The 19,455-nt window shown below is 52.0% G+C and overlaps 1 protein-coding gene across 1 annotated transcript in view; it reads left to right on the top strand.

The window, feature by feature from the left end:
• Window positions 1-10,093: 10,093 nt before the first annotated feature.
• The window catches only part of PDGFRL (platelet derived growth factor receptor like), a 47,438-nt gene continuing 38,076 nt past the window's right edge, over window positions 10,094-19,455 (top strand). The window contains exons 1-2 of the mRNA XM_079779096.1: window positions 10,094-10,326; window positions 19,086-19,386. Of these exons, the coding sequence (XP_079635222.1) occupies window positions 10,272-10,326; window positions 19,086-19,386 (356 nt within the window). The 5' untranslated portion in view covers window positions 10,094-10,271. The remainder of the gene's footprint in view (window positions 10,327-19,085; window positions 19,387-19,455) is intronic.

Genomic DNA, 19,455 nt, shown 5'->3' with positions numbered 1-19,455 from the left:
CGTATGCATGTGCATCACACAAACCGAAGTCTACATTTCACACTTATCTAATTTAAAATGTTTTAAAATATATATCCTACCTAATAATAGAGTAATATGCAAATTGACTGCACCTTCGCTATGCCTAAACCACGCCCACCAGCCAATCAGGAGCAAATATGCAAATAAACCCAACCAAGATGGCTACGGCCACTGAGAGCGGGAGGGAGGGTTTCCGCGGTAACAAAAGAAGCCATCCTGTTGCCAGCCTAAGCCTCCACTCAAGGCTACAAAGTTTCAATTATAGAAGGTGAATTAACTCCAACAGAAATCGCTGCTGGCCGCGGAGCTTGGCTTTGCTCCAGGCTACAAAGTTTCAATTGTAGAAGGTAAATATATTCCAGATACCAGGGCCTCCGCTTGGGTCGCCAGGGGGCGTGGCCGGCCTGCAAACCACCACAGGCCCCTCGCTCAGGCCACCCCATGCACCCAAGGGAACCCCCACCCTTCAGGGCAAACCTATCAGCCCCCACCCATGCACCAGACCTCTATCCTATCTAATAAAAGAGTAATATGCAGATTGACCATCACTGCAACACAATATAGCTGCCCCCATATGGTCAAAGATCCTGCCCCCATGTGGACACAAGATGGCCAGCAGGGGAGGGCAGTTGGGAGGCACCAGGCCTGCAGGGGAGGGCAGTTAGGGGTGACCAGGCCGGCAGAGGAGGGAAGTTGGGGCCAAACAGGCTGGCTGGGGAGCAGTTAGGCTTCAATCAGGCTGGCAGCAGAGTGGTTAGGGGGTGATCAGGCTGGCAGGCAGAAGCGGTTAGGGGCAATCAGGAAGGCAGGCAGGTGATCGGTTGGGAGCCAGCAGTCCTGGATTGTGAGAGGGATGTCCCAGATTGGAGAGGGTGCAGGCTGGGCTGAGGGACACGTCCCCCCTCCGTGCACGAATTTCATGCACAGGGCCTCTAGTGTGTGTGTGTGTGTGTGTGTGTGTATATATATACTTTTATTGATTTCAGAGAGGAAGGGAGAGGGACAGAAAGATAGAAACATCAATGATGAGAGAGAATCATCGCTGCCTCCTGCTGGGGATCAAGCCTACAATCCGAGCATGTGCCCCTGACTGGAACCGAACCAGGACCCTTCAGTTCACAGACTGATGCCTCATCCACTGACCCAAACCAGCCAGGGCAAAAAAAAAACAGCCAGGGCTTTTTAAAAATTTGGGAATCTTTAAATCTCCGAAATATAATACAATCTAAATTGAAATAATGACATTGTTAATACTACTCAGAGGGAAGCCTAGGGCTTACTGTGTGACTAGCCAAGTCCTAGGAGATAAAGGAAATGCCTTCACATATGCTCAATCCTCATGGCACCTTCCAGAAAAGATCAGTTGCTCCTGAAGCATACCACCCCAGGACCACCCTGAGATCCACCACTTCCACTGCCCTTTAGTGGACCAATCTCTCTGACATGGCTTTTGTGTGTGAGAAGCTCCTCACTGTTTTCCTGACCAAATCATAGCCTCTAATAATCGGTGATCAGTTCTCTGTAACTAAGAAATTTTTCACAGTGTAGTGAGTGAATATTTACCAACTTCAACCCTATTTACCCTCTTGCAGGGAGGAGTCAAAGGGCTTTCTGGCAGTGGCTCAAGTTATCTCGCAAACCTCTTAAATTAGCTTGTTTAATTTTGAAATGTCTTTGTGTATACACTGAATTGCTATTTATTCTAGTAAGTTGGAGGGAACCCGATGTTGGTTTAAAAACTTGAAGACCAAGTAAGCCAGCATTGAAAACCGAGCTGAAACAGCAGAGTATTTGCCAAGGAGGAGCTGCAAACCTCCTTTACCTAATTGTTGGCTCGATGAGGATTGTGACTAGGTTTTGTTGTACCGCCTCTGCTTTGATACCATGGGATCATGTGAAAAAAAAGTGATGCCCCAGGAGCTGTGTCTGGGCTGTGGGGCCAGCCAGGAACTCCCCAAAACAGGACACCTTCTCCTTAGTGATTTTTTACAGAGAGGAAGGGAGAGGGATAGAGAGTTAGAAACATCGATGAGAGAAGCATCGATCAGCTGCCTCCTGCACACCCCCCAATGGGGATGTGCCTGCAACCGAGGTACCTGCCCTTGACCAGAATCAAACCTAGGACCCTTCAGTCCACAGGCCGACGCTCTATCCACTGAGCCAAACCGGCTAGGTCTCCTTAGTGTTCTTTAAAGAAGGCCACAGGCTAAGGGCTCAAGGCCCATGGAGTGCTGATTGTGCTGACTAGTATCCACCTGTCTGTGTGGACAGAGTGATTCATTTCATTCATTCCATGAAATGTCTCAAAAAAATTCTCAAAGACATCCAAAACTCACCCATTATCACATTATCTCAAAGTAGGGTCAACGAATGGGGAAACTATCTAGAAATAAACTCAGCTCCATGCTGATTTACTTAAAACGTTCTAGTAACAGATTCATAGCCAACTCTTAAACACTTTGAGGTACCAGACATTGCAGATGTCACAGATCCTGGGTAAAGCATCCTCGTGACTCTACTAAGACGGGAGTAGTCAACATGAAGAGGAGAACACAGGTCAGACTACACTCCCCAGGAGCATGGTACAACCCAGGCTGGGCTCCTATCTCCGCCACAGGGAACAAGCTCATTTCTGGGCTCTGGGTCCCTTAATCCACAGGCACCACAGCCCTGTTGCTATCCCAATGGCGGAGTCTCCGGGGCTCCATTATCTTCCCCAGCCTGCTCCCTGATGCCTGACACATCTTCATGCAAAGACGGAGGGTATATACTAGCAGTTAGCGGCTGTGCGTCACTGCAGGTTGCCCAGGACCAAACCAGAGAGAATCGGACCTGCATCACCACCATTTGTCCACCATCCAGAACTGTAATGTCAGTGCTGACATGTACACATAAGGAACTGTTGGACATTGAAATTGGGTCTCAAAAGAACTGTTGGCCCAGAAAGAAACTCACTACAGACTGATTCATTTCCTGTCACCATAACCATTATTGCTTGTCTCATTTTCAGTTCTTATAAGTGTATTTCTAATAGCACATGATCTCACTCATCTAGGGGAAATAATGAACAACATAGATGGATGAACAAGAACAGACCCAGCGACCCTGGGTCTGGGAGAGGCCACGCGCCCCTGGGTCCGGGTGAGGCCACGTGCCCCTGGGCCCGGGGGAAGCTAGATCCCAGGTCCGGACGAGGCCGTGTGCCCCTGGATCCGGGTGAGGCTGGGTCCCGGGTCCGGGTGAGGCCACGCGCCCCTGGATCCGGGGGAAGCTAGATCCCGGGTCCGGGCGAGGCCGTGTGCCCCTGGATCCGGGTGAGGCTGGGTCCCAGGCCCGGGTGAGGCCACGTGCCCCTGGGTCTGGGGGAAGCTAGATCCCAGGTCCGGGTGAGGCTGTGTGCCCCTGGATCCGGGTGAGGCTGGGTCCCGGGTCCGGGTGAGGCCACGCGACCCTGGGTCTGGGAGAGGCCACGCGCCCCTGGGTCCGGGTGAGGCCACACGCCACTGGGTCCGGGTGAAGCTGGATCCCGGGTCCGGGTGAGGCCGTGCGCCCCTGGATCCGGGTGAGGCTACGCGACCCTGGGTCTCGGAGAGGCCACGCGCCCCTGGGTCCAGGTGAGGCCACGTGCCCCTGGGCCCAGGGGAAGCTAGATCCCGGGTCCGGGCGAGGCCGTGTGCCCCTGGATCCTGGTGAGGCTGGGTCCCAGGCCCGGGAGAGGCCACGCGCCCCTGGGTCCGGGTGAGGCCACGCGCTCCTAGGTCCGGGGAAGCTAGATCCCGGGTCCGGGAGAGGCCGTGTGCCCCTGGATCCGGGTGAGGCTGGGTCCCGGGCCCGGGTGAGGCCACGCGCCCCTGGGTCCGGGGGAAGCTATATCCCGGGTCCGGGTGAGGCCGTGTGCCCCTGGATCCGGGTGAGGCTGGGTCCCGGGTCCGGGTGAGGCCACGCGACCCTGGGTCTGGGAGAGGCCACATGCCCCTGGATCCGGGTGAGGCCACGCGCCCCCGGGTCTGGGTGAAGCTGGATCCCGGGTCCGGGTGAGGCCCTGTGCACCTGGATCCGGGTGAGGCTGGGTCCCGGGTCCGGGTGAAGCTATGCGCACCTGGGTCCAGGTGAGGCCACGCACCCCCTGGGTCCGGGTGAGGCCACGTGCCCCTGTGTCCGGGTGAAGCCGTGTCCCTGGGTCCGGCCGAGACCAAACCAGAGGGAGTGGGACCTGCATTACCACCATTTGTCCACCATCCAGAGCTGAGGGGTCAGTGCCGGCATGTATACATAAGGAACTGGTGGACATTGATATTGGGTCTCAAAAGAACTGTTGGTCCAGAAAGAAACTCACTACAGACTGATTCATTGGCCTGTCAGCATAACTATTATTGCTCGTCTCACATTCAGTTCTTATAAGTATATCTCTAGTGACACATGATCTCGCTCATCTAGGGGAAATGATGAACAACATAGACTGATGAACAACAACAGAACCAGAAACAAGGAGGCATCGATCGGACTATCGGGCCTCAGAGGGAGGATAGGGGAGGGTGGGGGGAGGGGGGAGAGATCAACCAAAGGTCTTGTGTGCATGCATATGAGCCTAACTAATGGTTAAGTTCAACAGGGGGTTGGGGCATCCGTGGGGAGGGGTGTGGGATGGGAATGGGGGGATGAGGACAAATATGTGACACCTTAATCAATAAAGAAATTTAAAAAAACAGACCCAGAAACAAGGAGGCATGGATCAGACTGTCGGGCCTCAGAGGAAGGGTAGGGGAGGGTGGGGGTAAAGGGGAGAGATCAACCAAAGGACTTGTGTGCAAGCATATGAGCCTAACCAGCGGTTAAGGACAACAGGGGGGTGGGGGCATGTGTGGGGAGGGGTGTGGGATGGGAATGGGGGGATGAGGACAAATATGTGATACCTTAATCAATAAAGAAATTTAAAAACATAAAAATTAAAAAATAAATAAATAAAAAAAACAAAGACGGAGGGTAGAGATCAGACCTAAAGTCCAATATTCTTGAAACTGAAACACCGACTTCAATTGGCATGAAGTTGTAAATGACCAATAGAAGATGCTTTTCAAAAAGTGAGCATTTAAAAAGCAAATAAACAGACAAAGCAAAGAGGCACAGATATTTAAAGGAAGAAGGAAGGACCATTAAGTAAAGAAAAACCAAAGAAAGGAGAGGATGGAGGTTTTACGTCATTTGCATTTTAGCTTAGAGTTGTCTTTCTTCCCCGAGGCCTTAGAGCTGTGACTAACGGACAGCTGATACATCAGCACAGTGTGCTATCTCTGCTCCCAACCCTGGACCACGTTCACTTCTCTCTTCCATTTGCTGATTTCTGGTCTTCCCTCCACCACTCTCCTCTCCTCTCCAGCTCTGCCTTTGCTCAGTCAATGCCTGGGGCTGCTGGCTGAGCTCTCAGAGGAAGGTGCTGATGCACAGTCGCTCAGAAGATGCTGTGCCCTCCCGAATGTGATGGTGCTTCCCTGGACACTGCTTTTATTTTACTGTATTTTTATTTTTAAATATATATTTTTAAGTTGATTTCAGGGAGTAAGGGGGCGGGGGGAGAGAGAGATAGAAACATCAATGATGAGAGAGAACATGGATCGGCTGCCTTCTGTATGCCCCCTACTGGGGATCAAGCCCACAACCCGGGCATGTGCCCTGATGGGGAATCGAACCGTGACCTCCTGGTTCACAGGCTGATGCTCAACCACTCAGCCCCTCTGGCCTGGCTGGACACTGTTTTTAAAAGGGCTGTTTTCTGTTTTTTCAGCCTCCTCTCCTCCCGCATGAGGAAGTAGCTGATGATTCAGGGAGGCTTGGACCCCTGATTAGTGCCACGCCTGAGCCACCCTGTGCGTCATGAGGTCAGGGGTGAGTGGATTATAAACACTAAAAGCTAATGAACGTAAGAGTGAGGTGGAGGGAGCAGACAGACAATAGTTAATAAGGAAAGGAAACATGGATTTGCAGGTAATACGGTCATTTACCTAAAAACCCAAGACATCAACTAAAAACTATATGGACAACAGTATGGTGGTTACCAGAGAGAAGGAGGGTGGGAGGTTGTAAAAGGTCAAGGGGTCAAATATATGGTAATAAAAGATTTGATTTGGGGTAGTAAATACACAATGTAATACACAGATGATAAGTCATAGAATTGTATACTGGAAACCTATATAATTTTATTTACCAATGTGACCCCCCATAAATTTAATAGAAAAGGTGCAAACATACAAAAGTGAATCATGCCTTGGGAATTCAGGCTTCGAGTTGGATTTGACTTTGACCTGTAAGTCAAGGCTTGTTTTAATTGGCCCATTTTATAGCCATGGTTGGAGAAAGAATGGGAAAGATCCACATAAACTGAGATTCTAATAATAAAATTCCTTCTCACCCTGGAGACAAAGCACATGGGTTTTCACAGTGAAATCAAGCCTATAAAAAATACAAGTCTGGCAGTTTTATTTTTCCGATTCAGAGTCATCGTGAAGTCCTCTCATTCAAGGATAACAAGCCTTGGAAAGCCCCTGTGTTTCTGGCAACCCTTGCTCCCATCCTGGCCGACCGTCATGGCTCCGAAGGGCTGCCGGAGCGATGGCTACCGGCTGCCTGGGCTACACCACAGACATGCTTTCTCACAGTCCCGGAGGCTTTAAGTCAGAGATTAAGATGCCAGCAGGACCCTTGCCGGTTTGGCTCAGTGGATAAAGCATCGGCCTGTGGACTGAAGGGTCCCAGGTTCGATTCTGGCCAGGGGCACATGCCCAGGTTGCAGGCTTGATCCCCGGAGGGGGCCCTGCAGGAGCCAGCTGATCCATGATTCTCTCTCATCATTGATGTTTCTATCTCTCTCTCTCTCTCCCTTTCTCTCTGAAATCAATAAAAATATATTTAAAAAAAAAAAAGATGTCAGCAGGGTGGCTGGTGTCTTTGGGGGCCTCTCTCCTGGGCTTGTAGATGGTCAACGTCCCCCTGAATCTTCACCTGAGCTTCCCTCTGCGCCTGCGTCTGTGTGTACACGTCCCCTTCTTACTTGCAAGGATGCCAGTCAGATCGGGTTCGTGCCCCAATAACCTAATTCTAACTTAATTCCCTCCTCAGAGACCCTAGCTCCAAATGTGGTCACATTCCGCAGTACTGGAGGTTAGGGTGTCATCATTTTTTAAAAATTGGGGGTAGGGGAGAGGAGGGCCCAATTCAGCCCATAGCACAGACCTAGGATAGTTTAGGTACCTACATTCAGCTCAAGTGTACGTGACAGAGAAGTAAAATTCCAATTTTTTTTTTTCTGTATGCCGCTTACCCAATTTGAAAGTGTATTTAGGGGGCTGTGGCCACATCCCAGTCAGGAAAGATAGCAGCTGGCGCCTGCGCCGTGAGGCCCGGGATGATGGCAAATAGGCGCAGACTGGGTGTGTCGTCAGCAGGCCGGCCAGGCAGGACCTGGCCACGGTGAGGCGTGGTGAACCCCAGGCTCCGACTCAGAGCGACAGGTGTCAACGTCACAGGGTCAGGATGGGACGGGATCTCCGTGGGGAGCAGCCCAGGCCGACTGAGTCACTCCGGTGTGTGCTCCTGGATTCTTCGCCCAGAGTGCTCCCCAGGCCGTGCCTCCAGGCCATGCTCAGGCCGCAGAAGTAGGAGCCCCGTCTTCACCTTTATCCCCATGGTAATGAGCACATAGGGAGCATCCAGGGGGCTCCGGGGGGCTGTGGAGCTGTGGAGAGGTGGTGGCAGAGGCAGGGCCTGACCTGGGACTTCCCTCCTCCCACCTGCGAAGCGAGGCCCAGAGCTGACGATGGAAGGCGGGATTCCTGGCTCCTCCTGCGGGACGTGGCTGCTGAGCACGCGTCTGTCCCGCAGGGCAGCGCTTCCTCCCGGGGTGCTGAGGAAAGGCCCCTTCCCGTGGTCTCTAATCTGCTTGCTGGGAGCTGTAATGTGCACGTGGGCCAGCGGGGAGCCAGGCCCTGCTTCCCCCCGGGGGCCGCACTGGCTGCCCACACCTGCAGGCTGCTCTCACCTGGTGAGCCCGCACGCTCAGAAACCGGGATGGGTGCCCGCCCAGGCACGGGGTGCCTAAACCCTCCACCCGCCACAGCCCCGTCCCCAGCCCCAGGCTGCTGCTTCAGTCTCCTGTCCCCCTTTGTTCCCACGCTCTTCCCATCTGGCCAGTGGGCCAGTGAGCGCGGCTGCCAGTTCTTTCCTGCCGCGTGCCTTAGCCCCCCTGACCTTGGCCGACACCGGACAGCGCGCACTCCTCGGCGCCCTCCCCCTGCCGCTCTGCTCTCCAAATTCAAGGCCTCCCCCTCTCCGGTTTCCTCCTCCTCCAACCTGCACTCACCTCTCTGAACTACTCCAATATTCAAAGCTTGTACCGCACAATTTAGCCTTTAATTATATTTTAGTTTGCAATGCCTTTTCTTTCCACCTTAGTCACCTCCTCAGGATGCTTCATGATGAGCACACAGGAGAGTCTGGGGGGAGTGTAGAGGGCCGCCTGGGAGGCACCTGGGCATTTCCTGAATTATCATCAGCTGAACTCAGGGCGTAGGCCAAGTCACGCCCTGGGAACTTGCTTCCCCAATGAGGCTGGACATGTTAATCAGTTCTGACTTCGTAGCAGCCCAGGTGTCAGCAGGGGCGGGTCTAGATATGTAAATCCAGTAATGCTAGGGCCTAGTTAAGAATGCAAATAAGCTCCTTTGATCCTAAGTTTTGGTGTTACTTCCTGGATTTCTGGGATATAAAATAAACCTGCTGGGTGGCTCAGCGTTGTCGTCGTCATGCTGCCTCTCCATCAGAGAGGAAAGATGGCGTCCCACCCAGCCCCAGCTTCATGAATCTATTTTTGCGTCTTGTTTTCTTTATTTCTATTATTTCTCAATCCCTGGCCGCCTCCATTTAGAACCGGTTCGTTCATCTCTCTCTCTCCCCGCGTGGGACGCGGAAAAGGGAGATCCCCGCCATGTCTGGCCCCCGCAGGGGAGAATTTGCTAGAATTGAGGAGCTTCCTGGGAGAAAGTAGAGTCTACATTTAGAAGCCACCCAGAGTGCTGGTCTTGACTAGGAAGGAAGTGTATGGTGTGGTGTGTGTGAGTGTGTGAGTGTGTGAATGTGTGAATGTGTGATGTGTGTATGGTGTGGTGTGTGTGGTATGTGTGAGTGAGTGATATGTGTGTGTGGGGTGTGTGTAGAGGGAGGGTGTGGGGTGTGTGTGTGTGGGGTGTGGTGTGTGTGGTGTGTAGAGGGAGGGTGTGGGGTGTGTGGTGTGTAGAGGGAGGGTGTGGGGTGTGTGGTGTGTAGAGGGAGGGTGTGGGGTGTGTGGTGTGTAGACGGAGGGTGTGTGGTGTGGTGTGTGTGTGTGGTGTGTGTGGTGTGTGTGTGTGTGTGTAGAGGGAGGGTGTGGGGTGTGTGTGTTGGGGCCAGGTTCCCTCTGACCTGAGGGCTTTCACAGTCCGCAGGCACAGCTGAGGGTGTGGTGTGTGGGGTATGTGGTGTGTGGTGTGTGTGGTGTGTGTGTGTGTGGTGTGTGTGTGTGTGGTGTGTGTAGGGGGAGGGTGTGGGGGGGTGTGTTGGGGCCAGGTTCCCTCTGACCTGAGGGCTTTCACAGTCCGCAGGCACAGCTGAGGGTGTGATGTGTGTGTGTGTGGTGTGTGTGGTGTGTGTGGTGTGTGTGTAGACGGAGGGTGTGGGGTGTGTGTGTTGGGGCCAGGTTCCCTCTGACCTGAGGGCTTTCCCAGTCCGCAGGCACAGCTGAGGGGGATGGGCTTGCTGTGGGCACAGGTGACAGCCTTCTGGGAAGGAGATATTTAGGGGCGCTGTTTACAAAGCTCCGGCTCCGCCTGAGCGGGGGGACATTTGCACCTTTCTGGCCGCAGGGACCCTGCCAGCACCCGCAGAGCGCCCGGCCTGGAGGGGGAGTCCAGGAAGACGCCCGCCACCTGGAGCAGCTCCGGATGGGCTCCCTGCGCCCGCCCTCCCGCCGGCCACCAGCGCCGCTCCGCGCCGCGCCGCCAGGGGGCAGGAGAGCTCACACACGGAATTTTAAAAATCCCAGGACTTTTCCCCAAAAACGGTGTTCCTCCTCATGAAACCGAATCCTCCAGCTGTGGCGTCCCAGGCGCCCGCCCCGACCCGCCGGCTCCCGCCCCGAGGCGGCGCCCCTGCCCGCGCCCCGAGCTGTGCGCGCCTCGGCCCCGCGGTGCCCAGCGCCTCTGCCCCGACCCTCCGCCCTGAAGATGAAGGTGTGGCTGCTGCTGGGGCTTCTGCTCGTGCACGAGGCGCTCGAGGATGGTGAGTGACTCGGAGCGGCGGTTACAGGTCTGAGCCCCGGCGTTAGCGGGGGTCCCCACCCTCGTCCTCCCGCCAGCTCTTCCTAACTCCCGGCCTTAGGAGGCTCGGCCCCGGCGCCGCCCCCTGCCACGTGCACCTGCCCCTCCTAGCAGGGTCTCCCTCCCTCCCTCTCCCACCTCCCCTGGGGCCCCTGGGCCGGCGGCAGCCACCCCGACCCCTCGGTCCCCACCAGGAAAGCTCCGCGCTCCCTCCCGGAAAGCCCTTGGCGGGCAAGCCCAGCGTCCCGGCCAGCGCCTGGGCCAGCCCGTGTCAACGTGTCGGTCTGGGAGGTGGCAGGACCCGCAGGCAGCCGCTTGGCTTCCACCTCCGAGCCTCGCATCAGCTCGGGATCTCCGGTCTGAGGGCGGGGGCCCCCTGAGCCGGGCAGTGGCTGGTGCTTTTGCAGCCCTGGGTTTGTGTCCTCGGCCACCTGGGGCTTGCATCCTGCAAGACCTGCCTAAGCAGTCCTGGCTGGTTTGGCTCAGTGGATAGAGCGTCGGCCTGCGGACTGAAGGGTCCCAGGTTCGATGCCGGTCAAGGGCACATGCCTGGGTTGTGGGATCAATCCCCAGTGGGGGGTGTGCAGGAGGCAGCCACTCAATGATTCTCTCTCATCATTGATATTTCTATCCCTCTCTCCCTTCCTCTCTAAAATAATTAAAATATATTTTAAAAAAAAATAAAAGACCTGCCTAAGCCTTCCAGCAAATACTTCTATGGGTGAAACCTCAACACGAATCCAAATCCCACAGCTGTTCCTTACACCTCCTATCTGAGTGGATGGGGAAAGGTGAAGCGAGCCTGTCCTGGGCCCATGCTGTTTTAAAGTCTCACCACCGCAAGGTCAGGCTGTATTTTGATGTGTGTGTGTGTGTGTGTGTGTGTGTGTGTGTGTGTGCATGTGTTGTTTATGTCTGTGTCTGTATCCACGGTACCGTCAGCATTCGATTGCCTCGCTGGCTCCATTCGTTGGTTGATCAGGGTTATGTGTGCAGTACATTGCGCATCTGGGTCCATCCTGGCATCCTGAACCCGCCCTTGGAATTGCTCAGCCTCGGCCCGTCTCTGCTTAGTTTTGGTTGAAAAGCAGCTTTTGTTGTTATGCAACCTCACGCTGGAGCCAGCTCAACCTGGCTCGCATTTTACCCACCACTCAGCCCTGACCAGTTCCTTTCTTTCCCATGAAACTAGGGGCGCTGGCCAAAAAATACCACATCCTCCTTTGCAAAGTCCAAGATGGTTGTGGGACTTGAAGCTGAGCGTGAGGATCCTTAAGCCTCCTGGAGTCTTGCTGAATAAAGCGTAGGGAGTTTCTCTGCTCGGGGAAGCAACAGGTACTGTTTGCCCAGAGAGGAGCTGGCGTGAGCTCACGTTGTAAAATGCGATACGAATCCGCTCCTGGCAGGTCCGGATGGGATCGCTAACGTGACGGAAATGCAGTATTTGGTATTCTTTTTTTAATAAGGGCAGGAGATGGCCAGACAAAATAATTTCAGATAACCCACTCACTTGATTATACAGTTCACCCAAGATGCCTGCCTGAGGCTCAGGAAAGAGCGCCCGAGGTTTTTCCGGCGGACGTGTGCCCAGACCGTGAGAACGGTTGCAAACTGCCTGAATGAATTAGCATTATTTCAGTCAAATGTCATCCATGCGCACAGTCAACAGTTGTGAGACCATCGGAGAAAGTTGAACGCAGAAGAAACCCTTTATAAGAAATAATTGGTACATTTTAGGCATGGCAGTAGCCATTGTCTTTGTTTTTAAAGTATCTACTTTAAAAGATAGAGTATAGACTATGAATAAAATACTGAGCACATAATTAGAAAAGTAAACCTGCCCCGTTAGATTATATAACATTTCCCTAAACCTATTACGGATGCCTCTTCTGGTTTGAATTATGCTGTGGCCGGCTGGGGCTGGGAACAGGCCAGTCAGAGTGCCAGGCTCTGATTGGCAGGTTGGGCTGTGGGGCATGGCCACGCCCAGACACAAGGCCCTGACTCACCGTATCCCACTGCCTTCCCCTGTTTTCGGATAGAGAAAGGCTGCCCTGTGAGCGTGTAGTGGGTGGATAGCTGCTCTAGCCCAGTGGTCGGCAAGCTCATTAGTCAACAGAGCCAACTATCAACAGGACAACGATTGAAATTTCTTTGGAGAGCCACATTTTTTAAACTTAAACTTCTTCTAACGCCACTTCTTCAAACTAGACTCGCCCAGGCCGTGGTATTTTGTGGAAGAGCCACACTCAAGGGGCCAAAGAGCCGCCTGGGGCTCGCGAGCCGCGGTTGGCCGACCACGGCTCTAACCCAACAACATGTGCCTGCCTGATTCCAGAATGCTTTAGAGTTGTAGGAGTGATGTTATTTCCCCTCATGAAGTAATGTTCTTTCTCCTCCGGTTCTGAAATGGCACACATTCCTCTTGAATCATGACAGGGTGTCGTGAAAATAGTTACTAAACAGCCCGAGATCCCACCAGGTCGCCGTGGCTCGCAGCACCTGGTTGCCAGCTTTTGTATGGAGCACCTGCCACGGTCTTTACGGATTGGTGCTGCTCTTTTTACATTAAGAAATATAAAGCCACAGGTACTTACCAACTTTTGATCATCTACATCAGGGGTCCTCAAACTTTTTAAACAGGGGCCCAGTTCACTGTCCCTCAGACCGTTGGAGGGCCGGACTATAGTTTTAAAAAAACTATGAACAAATTCCTGTGCACACTGCACATATCTTATTTTGAAGTAAAAAAACAAAACGGCAAAAACGCCCGCATGTGGCCCACGGGCTGTAGTTTGAGGACGCCTGATCTACATATTTTATCTGATGTCAGGAGTAAACGATGAAGCGTAATTGATTTGTGACTGCTGTTCCGTTGATCTTGATCAATGCTGATTTGAACCTCGGTCTCACATGGGTTCATTTGGATCCTGTGAAAAGTTCTCTTCCGGGGAGGACTAAAGAGATTCATTTTGATGTGGGGGCAATGCAGCCAGATCTCTGTAAGGAGAGACACATTAATGACGATTCTCTATCCGCACTATCATTTTTGTGTCTCAGTTTATTCCTTGGAAAGAGAGGGTAAAAATTAGTTCGGAAATTCTTTTTTTTTTTTTAAATCCTCACCCGAGGACATATTTTTAGCGATAAAGGAAGGGAGAGAGAGGGAGAAAGGAAAAACATCGATGTGAGAGAAACATTAATTGGTTGCCTCCTGTACACACCCCGACTGGGGATCAAACCCACAACCTAGATTTGTGCCCTGACTGAGAATTGAATCCCCAACCTTTTGGTGTATGGGACAACGCTCCATCCAATCAACTGAGCCACCCGGCCAGGGCCAGAAATTCTTACAATGAGAAAAGAATTGTAAAAATTTTCATTGTTGGTAAGTGTAAATCACGAATGTTTGGAAGCATGTAGGATTTTGGCCTATATATTTGACATACAGAATAATCTCTGATCCCTAAACCAGAAAAAGAGAAATTTGAGGGCAAGAGAGAGAGGAGGGAGAGAAGGCCTGGGCATTGAAGGCTTTCCCTGCACAAGGTTGTAAAACCCTTACTTTGTGGTGCTAATGATCTACTGGAGAGGAGAGGTGGAAAACAAACAAGTAAGGATTCATTTCAGGGAGTGGCAAGTGGCATGAAGAATCAATAATCGGGGTGCATACATTTCCTAGGGCTGCTGTCACCAAGTGCCACAAACCGGTGGCTTAAGACAACAGAAGCTCATTCCCTCACAGTTTGGAGGACAGAAGTCTGAAATGAAGGTTCAGCCGCCCGGCCGTGCTCCCTCTGACACTCTGGAGCGTACCCTGCCCGGCTCGTCCTTCTGCAGGTAGCCGGCTCCTTGGCTTTTAGCTGGATCACTCCCATGTCTATCTCTGTGGTCACTTGGCCGTCTTCAACCTGTATGTTTCTCTTCACATGGCATTTTCGTGTGTGTGTGTGTGTGTGTGTGTGTGTGTTATAAGGACACCGGCATATTGTATTAGAGTCCACCCTAATGAGCTAATCGTAACTCGATTATATCTGCAAAGATCCTGTTTTCAAATAAGGTCTCATTCACCAGCACCAGGGATTCAGACTTAAGTGTGTCATTTCGGGAACACAATTCACCCCGAAACACAGGGTAAGCGGATGGAGAGGGCTGCGGATGAAGTGAGTGTGGGTGGGAGAGGAGAGGCAGAGGCCTGCCTGGAGGAGGAGGCAAAGGCTGCAGGTGTGAGAAAGGAGGCAGGCCCAGCAGCTTCCCAGTGGCCAGTGGGGCTCAAGCACCGTGAGGCCTGAGGCAGGACATGGCAAAGCCTTGCAGGGCACAGGAAGACGTGGGGCTTGACTCTAAAGTAGATGAACGTCAAGGTGAGTCTTTAGCAGAGGCGTGCCTGTCTCTGGTTTATGTTTTCATATGTTGAAGTGCTTGTGTGGAAGCCAGGAGCCCGGACCAATTTAATGGTCTAAGCCAGTGGTCGGCAAACTCATTAGTCAACAGAGCCAAATATCAACAGTACAACGATTGAAATTTCTTTTGAGAGCCACATTTTTTAAACTTAAACGTCTTCTAACGCCACTTCTTCAAAATAGACTCGCCCAGGCCCTGGTATTTTGTGGAAGAGCCACACTCAAGGGGCCAAAGAGCCGCACGTGGCTCGCGAGCCGCAGCTTGCCGACCATGGGTCTAGGTGAGAAGAGGCTTGGTCCGGGGTGGTCACGGTGGATGGAGGGAAGAAGAGATGGCTTCAGGGTCTATTTTGAAGGCAAACAGTCCTCTCCCTGAGGATTTGCTGCTGGATTGGACACGGCGCAGGAGAGAAATACATAATCATGAGTGACTCTGAGGCTTTTGTCCTGAGAAACTGGTGAATAGACTTGCCGTTTACTGATTAAGGGACACTGGGACGGAGGTTCTGAGCGGCACCCAGGGTCTGCGTGGGCATCGTCAGCTTGCGCTGCCGCCTAGCTTTCCAAGCGCAGTGCTGAGTAAGCGGTTCAGGCCTGGAGCTTAGAGGCAACGTGAGGACAGGAACCAGGCAGCTCTCGGCATCTGAAGGCTGCCAACGCCCAGGGGGCCGTGTGAGGCCACTCGGAGATGGAGTGTCCTTAGCGGTGGAGAGGACAGAGCCCCCGGGACTCGGGTCAGGCAGGAAGGGAAGAGCAGGAAGGGCTGCAGGCACACTGAGGAGCTGTGGGGGATGCAGGAGGAACAGCCACAGTGCCACGTCCTGGGAGCCGAGCAAATAAAGCTGCTTCAGCTAGAGAGTGATCCTTTTCCAGTGTGTGAACACAAATAGGAATCGTTACGCTGTACACCTGAAACTGACATAATGCTATATGTCCATTACCTCCATTTAAAAAAAAAGAACAGCGATCAACCCTGTTCTAATGGATATTCTGAAAAAGGTTTCATTCAAAGTAAGGTCTTTACCTTGGAACAGAAGCATGTGATTCCTAGACATTGCTGTGTTAAGAAAATGGTACTTTGAGGAATGGTAGGGGGGCGATTTGGAGGAGGGTTCTAGAAGAGAGGAGGGAAGGACAGGCTCGAATCTTTTTTTTCTTCTTTCTTTATGTTGCGTGTCAGTGCCTTCCCATCGGCTCAGCGCTGGTCTTGGAAGTCTCAGTGCTCCGGTGGGTGTTTCACGAGGAACGGAAACATGAGCGTGAGGCATGGCCCTCAGTGCATAACCCTGAGCTGCTCAGCACGTTTGCAGGGCAGACCTTCCTGCTCCCTGCCTGTGGGGAGAAAACACCCAACAGCTACAGGTCTTTATGTTAATGACTCTGATCTAAAGCGAGGTCAGGGATTCTTCTAATGAATATATTGTCTCCTCCTGCACAGTTCCAGAGGATTAAAGAGTTAATAGTCAGTCAGTCGAACAAGGGTTCATTGCAATCCTCAGTTCGTGCGGAAGAATCACCGTCCATTTTCCATTTTCCTGCGTTGCAGCCTTTATTCATTCATTCTGGAGACGGGGTTTTGCCCGGCGTCTCCGCGCTTGGGGAGTCTAATGTAAGCCTTGGGAAAGCATCCCCGGCCCTTCCAGGAAGGGTGTGCTCTCATCCCTGGCATCAAGTTTTGTTTGACTTGGAACTCGTTGTCAAAGCCCAGGGCACAGAGACAAAGGAACCACTTAGACAATGGGGCTGCGCAGGAGGTTTGTGCCAATGGAGGGAAACCGCTGCAGAACGTTCATCTCTGTGTGAACTGAAAGGCAAGGGCATGACCCAGAGGAGACTCTAGACCTGGAGCCAAAGGGTCTGGTTTGTCACCACCTTCTTGGTGACCTGGGCGAACGACTTGGCCTCTGTGGTCTCAGGTTTTTACACCTGTAAACCAGGAAGAATAAGAGCTCCGTTGTCTCCGTCACCTGTTTATCATGGAGATCATCCTGGGACGTTATCATGAGATTACAAAACAAGGAGCACTTAACTGGCCCCTGTTGGGGTCAGACACTGCTCCCAGTATTTAAAACAGTAACTCATTTACCACCACCACCACCACCCCCCCCCACCCCCCGCACCACCAATCTATGAGATCATCGTTATTGCCATATAGTTCTCCATTTTCAGATGAGGAATCTGAGGCAGAGAGAGGCTAAGTAACATTCCAAGATCACACAGCTAGTAGGTGGTAGCCAGGACCTGAAGTCAGTAATGATATTTAATGTTTTGGTTTTTATTATTTTACCACCTATTTCTCTATAAAATGCAGTAGTCTCAAAAAATGCAGTGGTAATGTACTTTCATTTTTATTTACCTACAGTAGAAATTCTTACATGTTTTAGGCCTTTGAGAAATAATTTACATAGTTCGGCTGAAGAGTCGTATTCTTTACAAAGTAGGCCTGGGATTTGGGAGTCACTCAATCCTAGGACTGTCTGGGTATCTGTAGGGTTACTCACCTGACTCCTTTAACTTAGTGTCATCACCATAAACCACTGACCGATCCCATGGGCAGCCAGCTGGACCAACTGTAGTTAGATTGACAGGTGGGCCTGTTTGGTCAAAAGGTTAAATTACTTTGCAGGGATAATAGCACATATTTGGATGCATATTATTCGCAATTAGGTCATTAAATGTTCCTGAGTAGGATAGCCACAGGATCTGACAACATACAAGTCAGACAAGTTGTGCATGTGCCCTAACTGGGAATTGAACTGTGACCTCCTGGTTCATAGGTCGACCCTCAACCACTAAGCCACGCTGGCCAGGCTGACTCACCTTGTTTTGTCACCTGCCTTGGCCACTGGCATAAGAACTTGTAACACTTGTCTTTTTGCATCTCTTGATTCCCAATTTCAGCGTCTTTGTACTTTGGACCACTCCAAGCCTTTTGTACGCTAAGGTAGTATTGGATAAATACATCCACCAAAAAGGAAAAAAGGATTTTCTCCCGACTTATCCCACTTCTTTTAAACAAATGCCTTGTGATTCCCTCAGTTAGCCATGGTTCCTGTGCTTATCTGGTCAAAATAATCCTGGATGTTTATCTACGTAGAGTGAGTGAGCATTTGGAATGAGGTTCAGAAGATCTGAGTTCTGCTCTCACTTTCTGCCAGGACCAGCGCTGAGCAATTTATGTAACTTCTCAGGGCCTCCTTAATCTTTTAATCTACAGCATGCGGACTTGACCTCAGTGACCTCTCGGGGTCCCGTAAGTTTGGACACTGTGATTCTGTGAGTCTTTGAGCTCATGCAGGCAGATGCGCTGACTGCACAGTCTCCTTCTCATCCTGCTGGGGGCACCAGGCGCGTGGCTGCCGAGCTGGGGGGACAGCTGGGATTTCTGGAGCACGGGTTCAGTACTCGTTTCTCACTAAACCTTGTGATCTGTATGGACATTGTCAGCCCCCGGCACACAAAGACGCACGGTCCCCGCTTGTCTTGGGTAAATTTCCTAAAGGCTCAAAATCTCCTGAGTGAGCTTGTGGTACCGGTTGTGTCTCCACTCACTGGAGACAACATTTAAACAGTAGATTCAAACTGAACAGTGAGCGCCCTGCGATTGCAAAGCAGGCACCAGGCCCTGTGAGTGGCTTCCGTCCTGCCATTCCATGGGACCCCTTAGAGAAATAGATTCCCTTTCGGTCATGCATTGTTTTAAAGCTAAAGAATGAACCAAGAAAATGGTGATTATTGCTGAAAACGACGTTGGTAGATGAGGAGTGGGGTATTAAAAAGTGATCTGGGCCGAAACCGGTTTGGCTCAGTGGATAGAGCGTCGGCCTGCGGACTCAAGGGTCCCAGGTTCGATTCCGGTCAAGGGCATGTACCTTGGTTGCGGGCACATCCCTAGTAGGGGGTGTGCAAGAGGCAGCTGATCGATGTTTCTCTCTCATCGATGTTTCTAACTCTCTATCCCTCTCTCTTCCTCTCTGTAAAAAATCAATAAAGTATATATTTAAAAAAAAAAAAAGTGATCTGGCCTGGCCGGTGTGGCTCAGCGGTCAAGCGTCGACCTGTGAACCAGAAGGTCATGGTTCAATTCTGGTCCAGGGCAGATGCCCGGGTAGTGGGCTCAACCCCCAGTACGGGGCGTGCAGGAGGCAGCTGATCAACCATTCTCTCATCATTGATGTTCATCTCTCTCTCCCTCTCCTTTCCTCTCTGAAATCAATAAAAACATATGTTTGCTTTGTAAAGTGACCTGTCTTAGGTGTTAAATGCCCTGGGTGTGTCACTCCTACAGCCCATTGTTCTCTCCTCACATTTGTACTAGTTACCGGCCAACACCCTCCCAAGAACAAGCGGCCAAAGGAGCCAGGAGAGAACAGAATCAAGCCCACCAACAAGAAGGTGAAGCCCAAGATCCCCAGAACGAAGGACAGGGACTCGGCCGATGACCCGGCGCCGAAGAATCAGTCTATCATGGTGCAGATGACGGAGAGAGGGCGCTTCCAGAAGCCCGCTGCCACCCTGAGCCTGGCGGCGGGGCAGACCCTGGAGCTCCGGTGTAAAGGGAATAAAATTGGATGGAGCTACCCCGCGTACCTGGACACCTTCAAGGACTCCCGCCTCAGGTGAGCATGCGTGTACCTTTTATTCTACTTACATTGGGCCAAGGGTGTGTTTCGTTCCCTCAGTAAATA

Source organism: Cnephaeus nilssonii (assembly GCF_951640355.1).
Source record: "Cnephaeus nilssonii genome assembly, chromosome: 8".
Classification (NCBI taxonomy): domain Eukaryota; kingdom Metazoa; phylum Chordata; class Mammalia; order Chiroptera; family Vespertilionidae; genus Cnephaeus; species Cnephaeus nilssonii.
Note: the sequence above shows the minus strand (reverse complement) of the source record. Positions and strands in the feature narration are given on the sequence as shown.